General features: G+C 42.4%; 1 protein-coding gene across 7 annotated transcripts in view; it reads right to left on the bottom strand.

Annotated features, from left to right (window-relative positions):
- Positions 1–25,803, bottom strand: part of TEAD2 (TEA domain transcription factor 2) — a 145,416-nt gene that overhangs the window by 19,294 nt on the left and 100,319 nt on the right. For 6 of the 7 annotated variants that reach the window (XM_056542030.1, XM_056542035.1, XM_056542031.1 and 3 more), the window contains one exon: positions 20,620–20,888. In XM_056542030.1, coding sequence (XP_056398005.1) covers positions 20,620–20,821 — 202 coding nt within the window. In that variant the 5' untranslated portion in view covers positions 20,822–20,888. Of the gene's footprint in view, positions 1–20,619; positions 20,889–24,495; positions 24,588–25,803 lie in introns of those variants that run through there. The other variant, XM_056542033.1, reaches the window with a different exon arrangement.

Raw genomic sequence — 25,803 nt, 5'->3', positions numbered from 1 at the left:
TTAATTGTATATGATGGTAAATAAATGACCTACAGTGTTCAGTTACATACAGGTAAAAACAAGTCCACTAAAATGGCTATGGCGGAATAAGATTAAAATTAAATCACATTTTCCCTTAGTATTTATAGAGGCCAATGATTTGCTCTCAATGTTCTCAAATTAAAATACCTAAATAAGTTATTAGGTTAGACCCACTGTGTTGCATATAGGAAATAGTAGAGAGCTGACCATACAGATAACATAATGGTTGCCCAAAATGTACAAATTTAAAAATTTAAAAATTTACAAGTGGGCCATTGTGCACAAGCTCACTAGCTAAGTGTTGTTTTGATTTAAAAAAAAAGTAAAAAATATATTAAAAAAACAAAAACAAAAAAAAACAGTGATCTGCCGGTTTAGCCTGGCATATTTTTGTCCTGATTGTTCGTACAAATGACCTAGTAGGGCAGTGGGTGGCCATGCTGTGTCATTTGAAGTCTAGTGTATGGCCAAACAACTGCCCCATGCTCTTACTAGAGCATAACTTGATATGTCATTTATCATAAGTACACACCATTATCATAAGTACACACCATTCTGGCTCTATATTTTATAAAGTCCTATCAAAACAATACTACCCATGAAAATAAACTTTGACTTCCCTTCCACCACTCCCCTGATGCCGCTGGAATCGCTTTCCCATCCTTCCAGTCCCGACCTTCTTCCTGATGACCCTGCCATTCAGCCAAGGTGGGACATCGCTGTGTGAGGTGTCGAGCCTCAAAACCAAGAAGAATATCAGGGCCGGAGGACAGGAGACCGATATTGTTGGCACTGGGGAATGACCGATCCCACCAAAATAGACAGTTTAATCTGTATGGGGCCTTCTTTTTACCATGTATTCATAGCAATCATTAGATAAGTGATAAACCACACACTGAAAAATCCTCCCAGGTGTACAAGGAAATCTGATGATCCCATAAAAAGATAGCAGTTTTACAGTGTAATGTTTTAGTGCCCAAGACGGGAATGGGAATGCTCTTTTTTTTTGACCAGGTTCACATTTTTGATTACCGTAAGTAAACTATTATAAATAAATGAAAACTATTTAAAACAGGGTATTTTAATCTGACAAATTCTCAGAAAAAAAAAAAGTGCCACTTCTTTCCATTGGCTCAAGGTGGTATTTAAGGGCATGCCGCTGAACTGCGATACCAGGAAAAGCCTTTTTTTTGGGGAGATGGGGGGGGGGGAAGCCTGCAGATTCCTTCTAATCTCAGACTGCTCATGTACCATATGAAACATTACCATTTTACTAGACTGAGAGCACATAATTCACAAGCACTTTAATAAAGGCATCTGGTATCGTATGGTAAAATTATAATTATAAATGTAGGTCACTCAAAACATTCGGCTTCAGATTACATAAGTAATCGGTGATTTGTCCAGAAATCCTATTTTCAGACCAAGAACTTCTCTTCACTTTCTGGGGTTTATTAGAGTAACCAAGTACCATAACACATTGTAAGTTCAGATTTTACAGTAGCCACTAGAATACATACAAGGACAGATTAGAGAGATAACAGGGGCTTATTGTGCTTAGTTTAAAGATCCGTGCATGTAACAGGTTGGAAAGTCTAGAGCCAATATTGTCACAGCTGCCCATTGCCACATAAAGCCACCATTTGGTCATCTCCTAACACATCTGCTTCACGCCCCCAGCCTGTCTCGTGCTGCTGTACAGCCGCGGGGAAAACACATCCCCCTGAAAGGAACAAGTCCCAGCACATCAGTGACCAAATATAGCCATGGCAAGACTCACAGCAACGCTAAACCAAATCCCAGGAAACTCTGAACAAACTCTGGGCTTTAGACAAAAACAGCAACTGAGGACCCAACAGGACTGACTTCTTAACCCCCCCAATATATGAGTCACTCAGTACTGAGAGTCTTGGAAGCAAACCCACTGTAACAAAATGTGCTCCGTGTAATAATCTGGCCACTTGTAGGGATTTCCTGCACTTATTCTTCTAAACGCAACGTCAGCAAAGCTTCTGAATTAATGGAGACTTAGACTTCGGTTTGCAGTTCTATTGCCATTTGGACATTTCTTAGGTCACTTTTTTGTAGCTCTTCCGCTTTATTTCTTCATGAAATTCGACCCAATGACATGGATGGTTATAAAGTACTGTATTTTTCGCTGTATAAGACGCACTTTTTCTTCCCCAAAACTGGGGGGAAAAAGTCGGTGTGTCTTATACGGCAAATACACCTATATCGCGGCGGTCCCTGCGGCCATCAACGGCCGGGACCCGCGGCTAATACAGAACATCACCGATCGCGGTGATGCCCTGTATAAACCCTTCAGACGCGGCGATCAAAGCTGACCGCCGCGTCTGAAGGGAAAGTGACACTAACCCGGCTGTGCAGCCGGGCTGTTCGGGACCGCCCCGGTTTCACCGCGGCGGGGCACGAACAGCCCGACTGAATAGCAGGATTAGTGCTTACAGGACACCGGGAGGGACCTTACCTGCCTCCTCGGTGTCTTCTCCGTTCAGGGATCCCTTGTATGGCCGGCGCTCTCCTTCCTCGTCATCACGTTGTCGCGTACGTGCGTCGGCGTGCGCAACGACGTGATGACGGCGACGGAGAGCGAGGCTACCCGGCCGGCAGCAGAGACGTTCCGGAACGACGGGGACACGTGAGTATTACCTCCTATGCAGTGGTCTTCAATCTGCGGACCTCCAGATGTTGCAAAACTACAACTCCCAGCATGCCCGGACAGCCAACGGCTGTCCGGGCATGCTGGGAGTTGTAGTTTTGCAACATCTGGAGGTCCGCAGGTTGAAGACCACTATTGGGTTCAAAATCTTAATTTTTTTAGATTTTGCACCTAAAAATAGGGTGCATCTTATACGCCGGCATCCTATAGGGCAAAAAATACGGTAAATATTATGAGACTCAAGTAAAAGAAGAGTTCCTTCAGGTCACCTTGGACCTTCCTCTTTTCTTGTAGTTCGTGTATGGAGTATCAAGGACTCCAAAAAACGAAATTATGGAAATCGTTAATAGCCATGTTAGTTGCCAAGAATTGGCTGAGTACGGTCACTGTCAGTCAAATAAATGGTAAAAATAAGAGAGTGGTATTAAGACAGGCAAACCTGTGGCCATTGCAAACATTGATCAAGAATGGGGTTTGTTTAGGAAGTCTATCACATGGGTACGTTCACACGGGCGGATTTATTTGCGGGATTCCCGCTGCGTATTTGAAAGGGGGTGGGCTCTTCTTGGCTGTCTGCAGCAGATTTTCCATGGCGGAATTTCCGCCACAGACCCTACTGACTTCAATGGGGCTTGCGGCAGATTTTCCGTTGTCCGCAACAGATTTTCCGCTGCAGACAACCGCAAAGAGCCCACCCCCTTTCAAATACGCAGCATGAAACCTGCAAAGAGATCTGCCTGTGTGAACGTACCCTATGGCTGGATTATTGTGCAGGCAGGGCTGTACAAACAGTGCCTGGATTATTTGTGTGGCATTTCCATTATTGTCAGGCTCACGTCTTTACATGAGATGCAAAAAACAACACCACCACAGCTGTCCTCAGGATAGGTGTGGTATTGCAGATCAGTTTTATTAAAGTAAATAGGGTCAAGTTGCAATACCACGCACAACCTAAAGATTGGTGTGGTGCTGTTTTGTGTAAAAATAAATAAATGGCTCTATTTTTCTATTCCCGAATAACCACTTTAAACCTGCCTGAAAGTTGTGATCAGTCAACAAATGAAAGTTCCCTACACAGACAGTGGCGACAGCAGAGAGCACTGTGATAAGACTGGAAAGAAAGAACTACACAACTTCCTCCGTAGTATACATAACGTACAAGAAATCGGAACATTGCAACTAAATCGGATGATTTACTGAAGATTCTCAGAAGAAATGCGATTCAGCTTTTCGAGTTCCAACTTGCAAGGGGTTAAGGCTTGAGAAGAGTAGTTAATAGACTGTGGCCATATAGCTGTTCTGTTACTCATAGTGTAGAACAGGTTTGGGTGAAGTGACAGCCTTTTTTCTCTTCAACAGGTTTACTGCGCCTGAAGCAAATGTCCGTGAACAGCTTCCCAAGGCCTGGTGTGTTATGTCCATCAAAATGGAGACAGGTGGCCCTGGCAAAGACACCTGTTCAGTATTTTTACAGGCAAACGGAAAAGAGGGTTTATCCGGTTGGGCCACTGGGAGAGAGAGCAGATTTTCTTTCTCAGTTAAGCACATTATAACTTCTAAGTCCATGCGGAGTGGCACAGTTGAACTTGCAGTATTACAGTTATCCGGGCGTGTTTTCACACGCACGCACATCAAGTCTGACTAGGTAACCTGGTCCTCCCTCCGGAGTATTAAAACAATCATACGCATGATTCATATCTCCCTCTATAATTGTGTGCAATGTTCTTTAAACTCGTTCTAAGGCAAGACACATTGCAGCTCCGATTACTCACAAGTTCTAGATAGAGAAGAACAAAGCAAAGCACAGACATGAACGACTGCCTTCAATTCCACAGTGTTGTCAAGAGATCAAAAACAGGAATCTGATTGTTTTTTTTCCTTTTACGAACTTTGCCACTCCAGTCTATGGATAAGCAATTTGACCTTGTAGTAGGAGATGTCGGCACTGGATGAAGGAACCAGAAGGAGTGCAGCATAAAATCAAGTTGGGTTTATTCGCTGCAACGCGTTTCGCTGCGCATGCGCAGCTTCATCAGGCATGCCTGATGAAGCTGCGCATGCACAGCGAAACGCGTTGCATCGAATAAACCCAACTTGATTTTATGCTGCACTCCTTCTGGTTCCTTCATCCAGCGCCGACATCTCCTACTACAAGGTCAAATTGCTTATCTACTGCCTCTGAGGAGGGCTGCGGATGAGGACACAAGCATCTACAGGCGCTTCCCATTGTTGTGTGTGTGCACACAACCAACTCTGGTAAGCGGCGTGGGATAGATCGTTTCCCTTTCCCTATGGGCCGGACCTGCTGATCCCGCACATGGAGCGCCTTCTGCTTTCCTTTTAGATCACTCCAGTCTATGGGATGTCTAGCATTGCAGTGAAGCCCTCTTTACTTCAATGGAGGTATATAGAAGTGGGGGGAGTAAAAAATGTAAAACACCTTTAAAAGGGGTACTCCGGTGGGAGAAAAAAAACTATTATAATCAATATTTAATTATTTATATTAATATTTAAATTTTTAAAAATCTTAATCCTTCCAGTACTTATCAGCTGATGTCAGGAACTGCCCAGAGCAGGAGCAAATCCCCACAGCAAACCTCTCCTGCTCTGGACAGTTCCTGAAAAGGACAGAATTGTCAGCAGACAGCACTGCGGTCAGACAGAAAAGAAATTCAAAAAGAATACAGCAGCTGATAAGTACTGGAAGGATTAACATTATTAAATAGAGGTCATTTACAAATCTGTTTAACTTTTTGGCTCCAGTTGATTTAAAAAATAAAATAAATAAATTGCTTCCCACCAGAATGCCCATTTAAGGGAAGGGTCACACAGAGCACATCTGCAGCATATTTCACACTGCAGATGCTCCTACAGCAGTCACAAGAGCGTGCTCAATGCTGGGGCCATGTAGCTCTGTGTGTCCACTCATAGCAGAAATTCCACCACAATGAGTGGACACACAGAGCTACCAGGCCACAGCAGGGAGCTCGGCTCCTGTGACTGTCTTGGCGCATCCCCGTGATATACCGTATGCTGTGTATGCTTCTGTGTGATCTTACCCTAAAAAGGGGTTATCCATGTTGAGAAAACTAATTTATTTCCTCAAAAAACAGCACCACTCCAATCCTCAGGTTGTATGAGGGATTGCAGCTCCGTTCTATTGAAGTGAATGGAGCCAAGTTATAATTCCACACAACCCGAGGACTGGTGTGATGGTGTTTTTATTTTTATTTTTATCAAATATTAGAAAAACTGAGGACGGGGGTGGTGCCATTTTTGCAAAAATTGACAAATTCTTTATGGAAACACTACACAGGCCTAATCTGTCAATATGACCATGGTGGAGGGATTGTTTAAGGGGTTATAAATGATTTCAAAAAAACAAACAGCTTTCTGCCAGGAATACGCCACTCCTGTCCTCAGTTTACGTGTGGTATTGCAGCCCAGTTCCACTGTATTAAATGATATCAAGTTGTAATACCACACCCAACCTGAGGACAGGTGTGGCGCTGTCTCTAATGAAAGCAGTTATATACTACATTTTGGATAGCCCCTTAAGGGCACTTTTACATGTTGATAAACTAATTACCCGCTGCAGGAAATCTGCCTGCAAGTTTTGTTACCATTCACTTCAATGGATCCTGGATATAATGTGCTCTACAGAGGACAGTCACTCACTTCACCTTCTGTTGTATGGGTGGAAGCGGACGAAGGTGAACAACCCCTTTAATTATCGTAAGCTGGAGAATACATGAGTATCTAGGTCACTAGACTCAACCCCAAATTTCATCACGAACAAGTTTCCTGTTGCATAAAACACTTGTCATTCCATTTCAATAAAGTGCTACACTGCGAAGCACGGGCCCAAGAGGAGACTACTTTGAACCTGACCTTTCCAGTTTGCAGGTCATCCTATAAAACATGTCTATCGGGAAGAGACTCTTCTAAAAAAAAAAAAATTATAATAATTTTAAGGAAAATCCATCAACGTCGCAACTATTGTTCCCATTCTAAAGAATTCAAGTTTACGCTATTGCTGAATCATCCTCAGCGGGGGGGGGGGGGGGGGGGGGGAGTGTATGGAAGAAGAAGTTCATGTGCTGCCGGACCCAGTTGGGAGCGTAGAGACAGTTGTTGTGAGGAGGTGGAGGAGGTTATGGGGGTGGGGAGAAAGGAGCTCAAGAGAAAGACTGAAATTCAAGGAAATAGGCATGTCTTGGTGTTAAAAGGAAACTACAGCAAGGCATGACAGCTGCTTTGGGGGTCAAAGGCCATTACTTGTGCATTCATGGGCTTAACAGTTAGAAGGCAGCACCTGCCAGCTTCAGGGTGTGTCTGGAATATTCACTGTTGACATGTGACTAAGAGCGAGGAGCGGGGAAGGAAAATAGAAAAAAAATAAAGGGGGGGATTAAACAGATAATGAAAACAAAACAGAAAAGAGGTGAGGGTGCGACCAGCCTGGAGTTTATTTAACAGGCACGAAGGAACATTAGTAAGGTAGAGCAGAAGCACTGAGGGAAAATATTAACTAGTAAGGAAGACTCCATGCATAAGGCCTACGGCAGTGGTCTCAAACTTTGACCCTGTTGCAAAACTTAAACTCCCAGCATGCCCGACAGCCGTTGGCTGTCCGGGCATGCTGGGAGTTTAGGTTTTGCAACATCTGGAGGAGCAACTGTTTGAGACCACTGGCCTATGTCGGGGTGGGGTCACCTATATCTATTCTGGACTATGTAGTGAGGTGTATTAAAGGGGTACTCCCGTGGAAAACTTTTTTTTTTTTTTTAAATCAACTGGTGCCAGAAAGTTAAACAGATTTGTAAATCACTTCTATTAAAAAATCTTAATCCTTCCAGTACTTTTTAGGGGCTGTTTACTAAAGGGAAATCCAAAAAAGAAATGCATTTCCTGTGATGTCCTGACCTCAGTGCTCTCTGCTGACCTCTGCTGTCCATTTTAGGAACTGTCCAGAGAAGAAGAAAATCCCCATAGCAAACATACGCTTCTCTGGACAGTTCCTAAAATGGACAGCAGAGGTCAGCAGAGAGCACTGTGGTCATGACATCAGAGGAAATGCATTTCTTTTTTGGATTTCTCTTTAGTATACAGCCCCTAAAAAGTACTGGAAGGATTAAGATTTTTTTTAATAAAAGTAATTTACATATCTGTTTAACTTTCTGGCACCAGTTGATTTAAAAAAAAAAAAAGTTTTCCACGGGAGTACCCCTTTAAAGGAGTACTCTGGAGCAGACTACTCAGTCACATGGCGTTCAGCCTATCGCCGGCCACCGCAATGTTCTGCCTCGGCCCATAATAGGCTGAGCACCATGTGACGCTTCGTTCACACGGAAGTATGAAGAGGATGGACCGGAGGACCGATCAGCTGTAGTGGCGCTCCGCGGGAACCCAGGAAGGTGAGTGATGGTTTATTTTCATTTTTTTTTCAGCCCGGGCAGAACGGAGCAGGAGTACGCTGCACCAGAGTACTCCTTTAAGTATTCAGGACCATATTAGCTTTGACTGAATAGATGCAAAAGGTGCAGATGTTGCTCCCACCCTGATTTTTTAAATCAACAGATTTGTAAACTACTTCTATTAAAAAAATCTTAATCCATCCTTCCAGTACTTATTAGCTGCTGTATACTACAGAGGAAATTATTTTCTTTTTGGAACACAGAGCTCTTTGCTGACATCATGACCACAGTGCTCTCTGCTGACATCTCTGCCCATTTTAGGAACTGTCCAGAGCAGCATATGTTTTCTATGGGAATTTTCTCCTACTCTGGCAGTTCTTAAAATGGACAGAGGTGTCAGCAGAGAGCAGTGTGGTCATGATGTCAGCAGAGAGCTCTGTGTTCCAAAAAGAAAAAAAATTCCTCTGTAGTATTCAGCAACTAATAAGTACTGGAAGGATAAAGATTTTTTTTTTTTTTATAGAAGTAATTTACAAATCTGTTTAACTTTCTGGCACCAGTTGATTTAAAAAAAAAATAAAAAAAAGTTTTACACCGGAGTACCCCTTTAAGTGTGCAGCTTGCCTAATATGGGTTCTGATCGACCATGCAACCATTCACTTCCATTATTGTCAATACATTCCTTGTCTAAAGTGTATTAAGTATGTAAAAAAAAAATAATAATAATAATTGTATACATGCCAGATCATATCTAATAACATTTTTCAAAAGCGTAGCATAAATTGCTCAACTGGGCTGAGGGCCTATTTCATATACTTCCCTTTTCATTTTTATTTAGTTTTTTAGACATTTACACAACGTAAAAGGTCTTAAAGGAGTCGTGTACCAGAACAAAATTCCTAACTTACAGTTTTCCCTCATTTCCCCATCAATCTTCTTGTATTCCACATGTAGTTTCACAGAATAGTCCCATCTGGTAGACACATGTGCCTCACTCCAAAGCAGTCCGGCAAATCTGAACAAATGTGGCGGAGGACGCTGGAATTCCTGGCACGTAAGCCAGTTGTGGAAGGGTATTGAAGAACAATAATCAATGTAGAATAAGAGATCCCATTTTGGTCACTTGTCCTAATCCCATTTTATGACTCCAAGCAGGAAAAAATATGGCGCTACAAAGCTTCCCCATAGGTCGTGTTCTAAATGATCTGCAGGTGGCAAAGAAGGGTCAAATTCCTGGTTCCTCCTATTAGCAATAATGGATCATTCACCATTGGAAGCCAGGATTTTTTTAATAATAAATGTAAAATATTAAGACTCTTTCAGCCATACTTGTCGGCCCAGATATAATCAATCTGGACAATTAAAAGGGCCTGATAGCAACCAGAGCTCATCTTTCATTTTACCTGAACTATTTGAGTCCCAGATTGATTGATAAATTTGAGCCTGGTCTTGTTTTTCTCTGATAGGGGGAGATTTACCGTATTTTTCGCCGTATAAGACGCACTTTTTCTTCCCCAAAACTGGGGGGAAAAGTCGGTGCGTCTTATACGGCGAATACACCCCTATCGCGGCGGTCCCTGCTGCCATCAACGGCCGGGACCCGCGGCTAATACAGGACATCACCGATCGCGGTGATGCCCTGTAATAACCCTTCAGACGCGGCGATCAAAGCTGACCGCCGCGTCTGAGGGGAAAGTGACACTAACCCGGCAGCGTGACTGAATAGCCGGGTTAGTGCTTACAGGACACCGGGAGGGACCTTACCTGCCTCCTCGGTGTCTTCTCCGTTCAGGGATCCCCTGTATGGCCGGCGCTCTCCTTCCTTGTCATCACGTCGTCGAGTATGTGCGTCGGAGTGCGTAACGATGTGATGGCGGCGACGGAGAGCGAGGATACCCGGCCGGCAGCAGAGACGTTCCGGAGCGACGGGGACACGGCGACAGCGATGGAGCGACATCCATGGCAGCGGTGACAGGTCCGGAGCGGCGAGGACACATCAGTATTACCTCCTATGCAGTGGTCTTCAATCCGCGGACCTCCAGATGTTGCAAAACTACAACTCCCAGCATGCTGGGAGTTGTAGTTTTGCAACATCTGGAGGTCCGCAGGTTGAAGACCACTATTGGGTTCAAAATCTTTATTTTTTTAGATTTTGCACCTATAAATTGGGTGCGTCTTATACGCCGGTGCGTCCTATAGGGCGAAAAATACGGTATAAAAATCTGTCTAGAGAAAAAAAAAGTTGCTGAGTTGCCCATAGCAACCAATCAGATTGCTTCTTTTTTTTTTAAAAGCCTCTGAAAAAATTAGCAACTTTTCCTCTGGACAGGTTTTTAATAAATCTCCACCAATGTCCCAAGCTCCAGAGGTACTATGATGTTACTATAACAGACCAATTCTTATTTCAGGACCTCCTGTCATGTGACCCTCAGTCTCATGGATGTGTGGAGTGAAGGTCACCTGACAGGAGGTCTATACCAAGAAGTCTATAAATACTTGTACAACAATCAATCACAAACAGGCAACACACGTACAGTAAACATAAAAGATCAGAAAAAGGAAAACAAAAATAACAAACATGAATATAAAAGTGGTTATTTATAATTAAATAGCTATAGAGCTACATTTTATATACAAAATCCCCATATATATGTGTGCGGTCTATAGGCCTGAATGATGAAAGTTGAGTATTAAATTATCTGAAGTTTTCTGAAGAGGACTACAAGAACTAGAGTTTGTACAAGATTTTGTAAATACTAAAAAGTATTTAGTCAGCCAATTGTGCAAGTTTTCCCAAAAGATGAGAGATGCCTGTAATTTTCATCATAGGTATACCTCAACTATGAGAGACATAATGAGAAAAAAAAAATCCATAAAATCACATTGATTTTTAAAGAATTTATTTGCAAATTATGATGGAATATAAGTATTTGGTCACCTACAAACGAGCAAGATTTTTGGCTCTTACAGAACTGTAACTTCTTCTCCCTCATTACATGTATTAATGGCTTCTGTTTGAACTTGTTATCAGTATAAAAGACAGTATAAAAGACACCTACCTCCTACCTCCACAACCTTAAATAGTCACACTCTAAACTCCACTATGGACAAGATCAAAGAGCTGTCGAAGGACACCAGAAACAAAAATTATAGACCTGCACCAGGCTGGGAAGACTGAATCTGCAATAGGCAAGCAGCTTGGTGTGATGAAGTCAACTGTGGGAACAATTATTAGAAAATGGAAGACATACAAGACCACTGATAATCTCCCTCGATCTGGGCCTCCATGCAAGATCTCACCCAGTGGTGTCAAAATGATCGCAAGAACGGTGAGCAATAATCCCAGAACCACATGTGGGGACCTAGTGACTGACCTGCAGATGGCTGGGTCCAAAGTAACAAATGCTACCATCAGTAACACACTATGCCGCCAGAGGCTCAACTCATGCAGTGCCAGACATGTCCCTCTGCTTAAGCCAGTACATGTCCGGGCCCATTTGAAGTTTGCTAGAGAGAATTAGGATGATCCAGAAGAGTATTGGGAGAATGTCATATGGTCAGAGGAAACCAAAGTAGAACTTTTTGGTAAAAACTAAACTCGTCGTGTTTGGAGGAGAAAGAAATTAGGAGTAGCATCCAAAAAACACCCAGGGCCGGTGTTAAGATTGGGCAATTGCCAAGGGCCCACATCCCCCAGGGGGCCCCCTGCAGGCTGCTCAGTGGTGGATCCGGGGGGGGGGGGGTTCCGCCACTGGGCATTTCACATAGGGCCCCCTGTCACATTCAGGACATCTCTATGTCCTAGTTACCTTTCCGTGACCTGGAAAAAAATTTCAGTGATGAATTTGGCCCTCCGAACTAAGACACCTCTTTTTTTGCTTTCACTAGACGCTGAGAAGGCTTTTGATTGGGTGAATCGGGGCTTCATGGAGACCACCCTCTCGCAAATTGGCATTGGCTCTCTGATGAAGGCCCAAATAATGGCTCTTTATTCCTACCCCCGAGCTCAAGGTAGGGTCAGCGGTCAGCTCTCTTCTTCCTTTGAGATTTGTAATGGCACACGGCAGGGTTGTCCCTTGTCCTCCCTATTATGCGTTCTATGTATGGAACAATTCCTAAATGATATTCGTCTTAATCCTGATATATAAGAGCCTCAAGATCCCAGAGCCCTTCCCTGGCTCCCAAATGCGATGGTATCTCAATCTGTGATATCTTCTCTACCCCCTGTTATGGCTTCTATTGCATTAATGTGCAAGACATAATGCGCAAGACATACCTTCGTCGCTCTCACATCATAACTCACTGGGCCCACTGTCCCCAGTGTTAGGCAATGTATCATTCCTCCCAGCTATGTCGGCCCCTTCCTTTTTGGTATATAGCAAAGAAAAACAGGTGTCCTGCACTCACTGTCCAAACGCTGATAGCTCGGCTCCCATCTCGGGCTGCTTAAACCGGCATGGTAGACAAAGGTAGCATGGGGCCTTCTTTTTGGGCAAAAGGTGCTCAGACGATACTGTGTTTAGAGACTTCCTGGATGTGTCTGCTTTAAAACCGCTGGATACTATCTTGAATGGGGGATGTCTTAACTCTTGCCGCCTCCTTTCAGTATGCGCCATTGAATCACTTCTTTGAGGCCTCTAAACTCACGGTGGACTTACTTTGTCCACTTTCCCTTTTGAAAGTCTGTGTGTCTCTCCCTCTGCCATCTTTCGACCAGTTAGTGTCCTGTACAATCTCTTCCTAGACTCCTCTGGTGATCTACAACTTCTGTTTCGCAGAGGTTGGGAATTATCTATTGGGTGTGAGCTGTCAGATGATAATTGGGCGTCTGCTGTATCCATGTGCCACAAAACATCAGTCTCTTGCAAAGCTCAAGAGACAAATTACAAGCTACTTACTAGATGGTACAGGGTCCCATCTCTTCTTTCCCGTTTCTACCCTTCTGTCTCTGATGCTTGCTGGAGAAGCGAAGCTTCTAGTGGAACTATTACGCATATCTGATTGACCTGCCCAGCCATTTTCACCCTCTCATCCCAATGCAGCAGCATTTGAAGATCCTGGAGTGGCCTAGCCAGTCTCCAGATCTCAACCACTAGTAAACTTATGGAGGGAGTTGAAAGTCCATGTTGCCCAGCGACAGCCCCAAAACATCACTGCTCTAGAGGAGATCTGTATGGAGGAATGGGCCAAAATACCAGCAACAGTGTATGAAAACCTTGTGAAGACTTGCAGAAAATGTTTGACCTCTGTCATTGCCAACGAAGGGTATATACCAAAGTATTGAGATGAACTTTTGTTATTGACCAAATACTTATTTCCCACCATAATTTGCAAATAAATTCTTTAAAAATCAGACAATGTGATTTTATGGATTTTTTCTCTCTCATTACATCTCATAGTTGAGGTATACCTACGATGAAAAGGACAGGACTCTCATCTTTAAGTGGGACAACTTGCACAATTGGTGGCTGACAATACTTTTTTGCCCCACTATATCTTAAACATTTTACTTTACATTTCTGCATAAACACCCAGTCATGTTTACATGATGTGGCTCCTTCTGGCCATATGCAACCCCCAGCACTTAAAGGTTCATTTCCAACTGATAAAGGGGTGACATGCCCCCACAATATGGCATCACAACGAAAAGTGAGGGTCTGACTTCTGGGACCTCCACTAGCTTCAAGCATTACAAATCCACAGTGCTCCTTTAACATAATGTATCCTTCAAGCTTTTCTCTACACAATGTGCACCCAGCCACCAACTGTGCAGGGTACTGTAACACAGCCCCATTCACTTGACAGCATCCTGACTACACACTGTGCAGGAACAAACAGTAAAGGGCCTACAGTGCTAAACTAGTGCTAGGACCCCTTCATTCTAAAGATCAGTGGAGTTCCAGGTGTTGGACCATTCATGAAGTGATGACACATTCTGGGGATATACCATCACATGGGAAGTAGACGGGCACCTACAGCAGTTTGGAGTGTGTAATATAAGTTTACAGTATAGACTTGTTCTGTATTCAGTCGGCCGTCCCTCTTTGAGGAGAAAAGTGCCATGATATGTACACAAAAGAGAAAAAAATTCAAGACTTTTTTCCAAACAAATCCATAAAAAATAATTTAGGTTTTCTTGTAAAATAGTGGAGGAACAGTACAGCCCTGTATTCAAGATTCACGTCATACAGGCTGAATGGAACCATGTGCACAAGGCCTTAGTCTCAACTTGTATGTGTTCAAGCCACCAAGCACCCCAAAATACAGCTTTTTTTATACTATACTACAGATAATTTAATATTAAAGGTGGCCATACATTTCAGCAATTGGCCAAATGCTCATATGGTCAATAGGCATCTCTTCCTACATGTACATGCTCAGCTGTGAATAGGAAGAGGTGTATGGCAGTGGCTTACCTCTTCGAGAACTTGGCAAATTGAAATCCAGCATGCCTGATCCCACAGCCACATACATATTAGCTCCTGTTGGAGGGTTCAGCTAACATTAATGTGTATACCAGTATTACATACATAGCACTGGGGCACCGTCATGCAAAAAAAAATTTTGATATGTCTTCAAGAAATATCAAAACTTGCCGGTAACAAGCCGGGAGGAGTGTGCATTTAGCGCTTTCTCTCTCAGCTCTGTGTAATATGACCTGGATGGACTCAAAGTATTTAGGGACAACCTTGTCTCAGAAGCGTGCGGAGAGAGAAGCGTGCAGCCGTGTGCTTCTCTCCTTGCTTGTTTTCGTGAATGCTTGGGGTCTGAACCATTCCCTAAGACGTGAAAATATTTTTTTTTATGGTCAGGTACACTTTTTGACCCTTTTACACAATGATGAGCATATATCTTGTTGACCAGAGTTTGTTTAAGGTGAGGGCCACATGAAAAATAACTGGATTATTCATGCAGCATAGTAGCCTGTGTTTATGTATACAAGTACAAGTACTGTAACTGAAACAATGAAAACAGGAAAAAAAACAAAACTCAGCGTAAACCCATCCCAAAGGTCACCTTCACACTACGTAAAATCCACATGGAACTTCTGTACGGATTCCAATGAGGATTTCGATTCCAGTGGATCATTGAACATGCTCAATCTTCCCCTGGAATCAGTAAGGAAAATCCCATTTGTCAAAAGGACAGTGCATATTGCCACGGACATAAGCTCAGATTTTGGATCAATTTTGCTCCATGCAGAAGACTGCAGACACAAAAGGAATTTAGCAAGAAAATTTTCTTTGCTAAATTTCATCATTATGAACGGACCCCAAAGCTATTCTGCTAAGTGGTAGTTAAAGTATAATATACAGTAGTCCCTCAAGTTACAATATTAATTGGTTCCAGGATGACCATTTATTGCTGAAACCATTGTATGTTGGGACCATAACTCTATGGAAACCTGGTAATTGGCTCTGAAGCCCCAAAATCTCATCCAAAAATAGGAAAAAGTGAGGATTAAACAAAAATAAGTAGATAACTAATACAGACAAAACAGGTCATTACATATAAAAGTAAGTAAGATCTGCTGGAAGCTGTAAATAACTATTTCAGTGTTTCTCAACCAGGGTGCCTCCAGCTGTTGCAAAACTAGCTGGAGGCACCCTGGTTGAGAAACACTGGTCTATGTAGAGGACAGAAGCTTCTTCAGGGTCCTGTACAGAACACGCAATGTCCTAAAAAAAAAAAAAAAGTTAAATGGAGCCGCCCTCACCTGGTGTCCAAAGGAGCAGCTAATCCTGGCACAGGTAAAGAGTACAGAACATGTAATACCTCCCTGTACTATATGGGGCGCTGCCAGACACCAGTCAGTGCATGCACTTCAGTAATACAAGTGTTTTACCAGTGAATGTCAATTCTGATTGGTCGGTTCTTCCAGCCATTGACACGTTTCACAGCTCTGGATTGTCCGTAGCATTGTATGTTGAGTCTGGTTTCAAGTTACAATGGTCCAGAAAAGACCATTGTATGTTGAAACTATTGTATGTTGAGGCCATTGAGGGACCACCGTACTGTCAAGAAATCTATGTTATGCACATGGGTCATATCTAAAAGATGGCGGTTGTGTGGGGAAATTTACGGCTGAACTTGTTAGCGTTGCTGTCTCCGTGTAAGCGTGCAAGCGTGTGCATGTTATGATCACTGTCCTCAGTTATTACAGTTATGACCGAGCCAGAGATAATACACAAGCAATCTGTTTTGTTTAGGAAAAATAGAAAAGTTGCCCAAATTACTGGCTAGTGGAGGAATGTTACAAATATCCACATTAAAAGCAACATTGTGCTACGCATTACAACAGACCGAACACACTCTTGGCAGGATCGGGCCAACGAAGAGTTAATTCTGCAAAGTAAACCTTCATTACAGGGCTGTCTTGTAATAGATTAGGTCTGTGTGTGCTACTCCCCCACCAACCCCTCCAAACACACTAGAGCCTGTCCTGCCAGGCAGAGACCTGGATCAGATTTCATCTACCACCTCCTCCCCCTTCTCCTCCAGCCTGACTCCCCTCCTCCTACCCACCCGCTGGTGTCTTCTTTCCATGTGACCTTGCGAAGGCTTGATTTACTGGAATCACAGACCCCCTAGAAAGGCAGGGAGAGGAAGAGTGGGAGGAGAGACACCGGGTATTACACAACAAAAGCTAACTCTAGGTCTCTCCCAGCCAGACACCAATAAACAGCAGCTCCAATGCACTGTACACCTACGCCAGGTGCTAGGGAGTTCAACTACATACAGAGACCAGGCAGAAGTTCCTTCCAACGTAAACTAACGCTGGCACAGAGATAAAGCTTGGATCTTGTAAACCAAGCCAAGAAGATACAAGGATCTGTATTAGAGATGAGCGAACTTACAGTAAATTTGATTTGTCACGAACTTCTCGGCTCGGCAGTTGATGACTTATCCTGCATAAATTAGTTCAGCTTTCAGGTGCTCCGGTGGGCTGGAAAAGGTGGATACAGTCCTAGGAGATTCTTTCCTTGGAATGTATCCACCTTTTTCCAGCCAACAGGAGCACCTGAAAGCTGAACAAATTTATGCAGGATAAGTCATCAACTGCCGAGCCGAAAAGTTTGTGACGAATCAAATTTACTGTAAGTTTGCTCATCTCTAATCTGTATGTAGTCAGAGAACAGATAGGAAACAATCCAAATATTTGTTGGTGTTAAAGGTATAAAATCACTTGCACAACGAGGTTTATGTTATTTGTCGTCTTGATCTCGACAGTAAAACATTAGGAATTATCGTAGAAATCTGATCGACTTATTGCAACATTTATCAGACATGCTGGCGACAATCCTGCCTGTGCACCAATGAGAGTCTTCCAACCATAGCAGGAAACTCCACTTTGATCTTCAGCTTATTGGATGATACGAGGATGATGGAGATGACGGGGTAGATGCAACATTTTCAAGTATGAGCAATTGTAAACTCTCTATGACCTCGTATTGCCAGTCTCTGTAGTGAAACACAGGTGGGGGAAATTTGGCATATGGCAATATAGGAAAGACTGAAAAGTCTATGTTGTGTTGTCCGTGCATTGGGCATGTGTGCATGACAGTTCCTTTGTCTAACTTCAACTAAGTAAATAACTGGGGAGGGGACCATGTAATGGAAGTGCAGAACATTTTTAGAGAAGCTTTGTGTTGCCTAAATTAAAGGGGTACTCCTGCGCTATGACATGTTATCCCCTATCTGAAGGATAGGGGATAAGATGCCTGATCGCGGGGGTCCCGCTGCTGGGGACCCCCATGATCTTTCACGCAGCACCCCGTTACCATCAGCCCCCGGAGCATGTTCGCTCCGGGTCTGATGACTGCCGATCACGGGGCCGGAGTATTGTGACATCCCAGCTCCGCCCCATGTGACATGATGCTCCGCCCCCTCAATGCAAGCCTATGGGAGGGGGCTTGACAGCTGTCATGCCCCCTCCCATAGGCTTGTATTGAGGGGGCCGATCACAGGGCCGGAGTATTGTGACGTCACGGCACCGACCCCTTGTGACGTCACGCTCCGCTCCCTCAATGCAAGCCTATGGGAGGGGGTATGACAGCTGTCACGCCCCCTCCCATAGGCTTGCATTGAGGGGGTGGAGCGTGATGTCACACGGGGGCGGAGACATGACGTCACAATACTCCGGCCCTGTGATCGGCACTCATCAGACCCGGAGCGAACATGCTCCGGGGGCTGATGATAACGGGGTGCTGCGTGAAAGATTATGGGGGTCCCCAGTGGCAGGACCCCCGCGATCAAGCATCTTATCCCCTATCCTTTGGATAGGAGATAAGATGTCTTAGCGCCGGAGTACCCCTTTAAAAAATGTCTAACAGTGGATTATTGTCTGCCAAAATTGTGGTCAGCCACATCAGATTTTTTCGCACATGGTTGGCTGGAAATTTTTTTTTTATCATGCGATCATTTAAAAGTGACCAAGTCATTGTCACCTTCTGCAAGCTAACTTTCTTTTCATTGCCAAGATCTGCCAGTTTAATGAGGTAAGTTGCTGACTAGAACATGAGGGACCACATGGACAATAGTTCGGCCACCACGCAGTTTTTATGGTTATTGTCTCTTCTAGATATGTTCTCCTCTACATCTTTTTAAATCAAAACCTTGAATCAGAGCACAGCTTTAGGAAAAGGGGAAACATTCCATAAGGATCTCCTGTACATGATATAAAAGAGGCCTTAAGGCAATCCAAGGCTTTAACCTTAACCTTAATTCTGAGCCCATTTCCCCATAAATGTCACTATTGCTCTCATGGCGATTAACAGCTGGTTACCATTGTGTCCTGAAGGCTTTAGACATGATCGCTCCATTAAAACACTACTGGACATTGCCCATACACGTGAATGATTGTCTCCTTGTCTCGCAGCAAATGTCTTTGTGTGTGTATAGACATCCTTATTATTAGGAAATAAATCACTAGAAGGGACCTGAGTTTTATTTGCATGGAACAGACTATTGTATGTGAGTCATCAGATGACACACAGAGTACTGCACATTTTTTCTCTTATACTTGTTCCTGGAACACAGACACCACTAATGGCAGATCATTTTTCGACGCAATAATTAAAGGGGTACTCCGGTGGAAAACTTTTTTTTTTTTTTATAAACTGGTGCCAGAAAGTTAAACAGATTTGTAAATCACTTCTATAAAAAAAAAAATCTTAATCCTTCCAGTACTTATTAGCTGCTGAATACTACATAGGAAAGTCTTTTATTTTTGGAACACAGAGTTCTCTGCTGACATCATGAGCACAGTGCTCTCTGCTGACATCTCTGTCCATTATAGGAACTGTCCAGAGCAGTATATGTTTGCTATGGGGATTTTCTCCTACTCCGGAGAGTTCTTAAAATGGACAGAGATGACAGCAGAGAGCTCTGTGTTCCAAAAATAAAAGAATTTCCTATGTAGTATTCAGTAGCTAATCAGCACTGGAAGGATTAAGATTTTTATTAATAGAAGTAATTTACAAATCTGTAACTTTCTGGCACCAGTTGATTTAAAAAATAAATAAATAAAAGTTTTCCACCGGAGTACCCCTTTAACACCTCTCATTCAGTAGATAAAAACAACTCAAAAAACTTTTATGGCTGCCCAGATAATGGACCTGTAACCACTGCTGACTGAAAACTATTAATGACTGATCATTCCACAGCCTTCCAGTATATATTCCAAGAGTTGCCAAGGCACTGGACACTTCACTCATTCTTGGAGAGGATGGGGGCTTGCATTACAGGCAATACACTTGTCCCTTCCCCATCAAGCTCTACCGGTATGTGTTACTTATATTCCTTTCCAGAGTTCTGTTTCTGATTTTCAACCATGGATTTGTAGCCAAGAATTCACATTAAAATATATAACGCACAAAGATAGGACAATTATGCCCTATGCAGTCTAATGTCTACAACCTGTGGCTCAACCATTGAAAAACTTCAGCTCCTATGATGCCCTGACAGACACATGCTGGAAGGCACAGTTTTAGAACAGCCAATGTGCAACAAGTTGGGCTATACTGGGGTTTAACATGCCAGACCCTTCTTTCCCTTTCAGAGAAGAGTGCGGAGTCCCTCATACATGAGCCGGTTCACCGATTTTACCAAAATTTGTGCAGTTGGCTGACTTTTCACTAAACTGTATGGGGATTTTAAGACTGGACCATGGCGCACCTCTTCTGTCCATCTTTTTACAGTCCAAGTTAACTCTGGCCATCTTCAAGCTTTTCTTGTCAATATGGCCTTTAGTGATCATAATAAATTGTGAATTACAGTGTTTATTTAAATCCACACATGTACAATTCAAAATGTCAGTTGTCTGATACTATTGCAAATTAGGGGTGAGCAATTTAAAGCACTTCAAATCATAAAACTCCCAGCATGCCATCCCAGGAGCTGTAAATGGAAAAAAATAAAAGCCAGACTGCTGGGCTTTAAAACTTTTCAAAAAAGGCCATAAAACCATCACAGAATTGTGTCTAGAGAAATGCAACTCACCATACATCTTGCCTTCATCCGATAAAATTATCTTGCGTCTCCCACATGGCGGGTATATAGCCAGTGCCTCCTGGAAGCTTTGTTCTATGTCCGGACTCCACACACCTTCTGCATCATTGTCTAGACTCTTCTCCATGGAATCTCCCAAATCCCCTGTGCTCTCAGCTGGACTTCCAGCTTCACTCCACCCGTTGGGGTCCATGTTTGGAATAGGAGGGAAAGGAGAGGCTCCTCCAAGCCTCACCTTGCTAAAGACGTCTCAGCAAATGCTGCAAGAGAAGGAGAACGATATTCAATATTCGACCTTTTGAACACAAAAAAGAACAAATGCTTCCTATGTTCTGATTCCATGTAAACAGTTTTTGTTTAGTTTGAGGAAAAGCTTAAAAAATTATGTTAACATTTTACATTATAAGAATGATGACCTGTCTGGTCTTCTTTTTACTACTTGGCACGTGGGGTAAAACTCAATATATTGTCAAGCAAAAGAAGCCAACACAATATTACACTGGAAAGACATGAATGGGAACTAAAGATTATAGAACAAAGACACCTGGATACATTTGGGCTACATTCATCACCATAGAAGTACACATGATTTAGTGCCCAGCACCATTCTATCACCTTTAGAAACATAGCAACCAAAGTCAGGAAAAGTAACGAGGAGGCAGCCACAAAAATATTTCTAGAGCAAGGTACAAGTAGACAAAGCATCACATATTACTGGGTGACATTTTTTTTTTGTCTAAAATATAATATTCTCATCTATAAAAAACACAGACCTTATTTACACCACCCCATTTGTTAAATCTCCATAGACATAGAGAGATTTCCTTAAAATCTACTAGCCTCGTAGTTCCAGGTGGTCCCCAGTGCTACCTCTTCTTTCCTCCCTCCAAGCTTACACCTGATAATGTTTTTATATTCATATATTGAGGTGGGGCCTGTGGTTTGGTTGTTTTGGGGCAGGACTTTATGGAGAATAGAAAGAAGACATCAACAACTTTAAAAGCTATGGTCCAATTTGGTCTCATTATTGCCATTAGTGTCAAACTTGCCAGTGCTTAGTTATACCGCCATTGACTACTACAGCAAGACGATCAGCGATCATATGCTTCCATTTTTACAATACAATAATTGAAAATGGTTTTTGGATCAATTATTCGTGTGATAATTTGTACAAACCACTTAACATTATTGACAGCAACTCATCCCCATTTAAGAGAAGATTTAGACTCCCATCTAATATCAGGAGAAGTAAAAATTGAAGTGGAAAACAAACAACAGGCCGTGTAGAGGGGGCACTAAGGGCTTCTGACACTCCAATGCTTCTCCGATACAGATTTAATATTGAAGGTCTATTAAATTATAGATTTTCTTTAGCCATCTCAGAGGTTTTTGATACAGCAGTATTATGGCCATACGTCAGTACTAGTTACTACAGGTAATGGACATGTATACAAACTGATCGCGGATGAAGCAATAAGCAAGATGAGAATTTCAACATCGAGCTACCTACAAGTTCATTTACAGCAGACTAATCTGGCCAGGCACTAACATGTGATGTTAATTTTTAACCTGGATTTAATAAGACGCTGGGGCTGTCTGACAACTTTGGTTAGATAGTTTATTTAGCTTAACTAGTTAAGGCCTGAATAATGTATTGTAAGTAGATCTCACTCACTATAGTTCTGTAAGATCTTGAATTGGGATCAACTGTGTGTGTGTATTGTCCTCAATGTTTTTTTGTTTTTTTAAAGTTGAACAAAGTCGCTCTTTGGTTTTAATCCGCAAATGGAATACAATCAATTTTTTTTTAAATTAAAAGCCAATTGATCCTGCAACTTATGTGGTCTTCTTGCAACTGTCTGATTATGCTAACTTTTAGGTTGTAGACACATTGGCCCAGATTTATCAAAATGTGAGAGAAAAAGTGGAGAGATTTTTCCACAACAACCAATCACAGCTCAGCTAACGAGCTCTGATAAAGTGAAAGCTGAGCTGTGATTGGTTGCTGTGGGGAAAAGTCTCCCCTTTTTCTCTCACACAGTTTTATAAATCTGGGCTATTTTCTTTGTTTTGCCATGACGCAGCATGACTCTCGCAGAGCAACACAACTATCTCTGTTCATGTGACCCCTTCGCAGTAATAATCACCATGTAGCTCCAGTCTAAGGCTATGTTCTCCAACAAGTGGTTCAGAAGACACACAGCTGGTGGAAACTGTAAATAGAATTGTACCCTACTTGGCAACAGGGATGATAAAGTACATCAGCCCCATATGTCTTGCTATCTTTGATAGAAAGGTTTCTTTTCAATACCCAGTATTGCTCAAGGCCATGTTTGATAAAAACCCTATATGAAGGTAGTTTGCAAGCAAGGAAAGGTTTGAGGAGCTCTACACCAAGATAACATGATGGTGCATTATAAGCTATAGAAAACAAAAACGTTGGGTTGTCCTTGCCAAAATACACAGGCCATTATTATGATATGGGGTCATAGGGCCACAGTCTTCCTAAGGCTAATAAAAATGGTTATTAAACCTAAACTCACATCAGGGAAATCTTTCCCCAAAAATCCAAGAAAAATGTGATTAAAAACAAAAATATCTTCTAAATCTAAATTTAGGACCAGTCGTATAAAAGGATGAGCTTCCCATAAGAGGCAAAAGGGCAAACAGTCCATGATACAATGCATTGTGAAAGGGTCATATAGTTGTTAAAGACACCTGATCTATTTCAATCCAATAAAAGTGTTAAGAACCCATTGACATTGTATGTACCTTTGTTATCCAAGTGAACGAAAGTCAATGCTTTATGCAGTTAACCAGTGTTTGGATAGACCAGACCTCCTGGTGTTTGAATTTAAAAAGGCCACAAATGAGATGATCCAACCACTGACCAGCAGGACCCACTGCGCAAACAGACCACACAGGGGACAGATCCAACTAGTCAACATCTGGCTTGAACAGCCAAGGCTATGATGGCTATTTTCCATGCACTGTATATTAATGCAATTGTTCCAGCATTTACTGTACCTTTAAGACCATATTGCTGAGTGCTGACATTTAAATGCGCAAATAAATCTAAGGAGAATATTTTGAGCACACAGGTGAGACATTCTAAGCGCACATGAAGAATTTCGTCTGTCCAAGAGGATGAGTTCAACCACTGTTACACAGATCTGGCTCATCAAGTATTGTGAAAAGTGATCAAACATAAGATCTTGTAGAGTTATATATATGTCTCAAAAGCAGAAATCAAAATGTTGCCCTTCTCAGTGGTTTTTTACCAATTTAATGTGGCCCCAAATTTGTTCTGCCTATTCTTCTGAGGGATTGCTAGTATTGCTATAAGATCTGTCAAGTCTCAATAGTAGAGACTTGAGGACTAACTTCGGCTGTGGGGCCTTCTTCATAGGCCCTACAGCTTTCTCTATTATAAACAGTGTGCAACAGCGTAAAGATCCCCCAAAACAGCTGTCAACAGATTTTGGAGATTCGAGTTTGGCAGATAATCCCTAGTTATGTTAAGGGAGCTGGGAATTGACTTACAGAGTTGTTACCTCCAATAGGTGACATGAGAGAGCGAGCATTTTGGAGAAGGGCTCATTTGCATATTTTCCCCTAGGAAACATTGTATGGTGTATAAGACTTCTTATGCCAGTTTGTCTCCCTAAGGAAACTAAGTTATTTTAATGTCTTTACTTTGCCTTTACCAGCTCCTCAAGTGAAGTTTAGAATCACTGGACATTATTTATCTATTGTTCTTGCGTCATTGTTACTTTATGGTGGTAAGCTGGTGTGCATACTAGAGAATTCAGGCAACCAAAAAAAAAGAAGAAAAAAAGTTTCATCACACCAGTGTCCTACACGCACAATACCACAGAACAAGCGGTCTTCTTCCTGTTGGTGGGCAGTTCTTAGAATACAAGGACAGATTGACCTCAGCCACATTGAGAGGGTCTGACAGGCTGCCAGACTGCAGCAGGTGTGAAATGAGCCCATGTCATTGGAGCCACTGGCAGGGATGGGGCACAGCAACCCATCTAACAGAGCACACATACAGTTTTAAGAGCTGTTAAAAGTGCTACTGATACCAGGGAGTAAATTCATTTCATATATTAGAGCTTGAGTGAAAAAAAACCCTATTGAAATTTGACTGTAGACCACTTGGCCCCCAATGAAAGCATTTTTATTTAGTTCTGACATTAAGATTTAAGAGAGAGACAAAGTTCTCAGAAGGGGCACCGGATCAAATATAGCACCCTTGGAAACTATAATATTACTATTATTTATATATATATATATATATATATATATATATATATATATATATATACACACACACACACCTACACACACACACACACACACACACATTTTTTTTCTTCTCTTTATTAAGTAGTGTAATTTGCGGCCATAAAGATACCATGTAGGCCACCAGTGGTTGTGGTCTAGGAAACACCATCACAATTTCACAGTAAGGCCATGTTCACACAGCAGAATATTTGCAGACTGTCTACCTAGAAAACATTGGTCGACATTCTGCAAATAGCAGAACCAGCAGAACATGCCAGTGCTAGGACCACTTGGAAATGTACAGTCTGTAAAGACGGCAATGCATTTCTGAGCTGATTCTGCTGAAACAACTGACATGGAACAAGGCCGGAATCAGGATTTCCGCAGCAGAGGTTTCTGCTTGGAAATTCCATTGTGTGCATATGGCCTAAGGGTACGTTCACACGGCCAATTTTTCACAGCAGATTATATTCACCTTAATGGGGTCTGCTGAAAATGTAAAAAAAAAAAAAATTTAATAATAATAATAATAATAATTAATTGTCCGCAGAACACCTGCGTGGGAAGTGCTCTCATAAGCCATAACCCCCATGTGAACGGACTCCAAGAACGTTTATAGGCCGTGTTCACACAAAAGGGCTGGCCCTTTTACCTGGCATTGTTCACAAGGGGAGGGGCTGTTTATGAATGGATAAATTCTGGACCTGGTTGTTGTGCCAGTTTTTGAGTTTACAACAAGGCTATTTACAGACAGTAAAAATGTAGTACAAAAAATATTATAAAATTATAAAAGCCAATGTAAAAAGGTTTGGAGAACGGCTGAAAAGGCTTGTGACAACTTAGCTAAGTAAATTCACATTCTGCAAAAGGATCTGGGGGGTGGTT

The sequence above is a fragment of the Hyla sarda genome, chromosome 10 (genome assembly GCF_029499605.1).
Source record: "Hyla sarda isolate aHylSar1 chromosome 10, aHylSar1.hap1, whole genome shotgun sequence".
Classification (NCBI taxonomy): domain Eukaryota; kingdom Metazoa; phylum Chordata; class Amphibia; order Anura; family Hylidae; genus Hyla; species Hyla sarda.
This window is presented reverse-complemented; position numbering and strand designations above follow the sequence as displayed.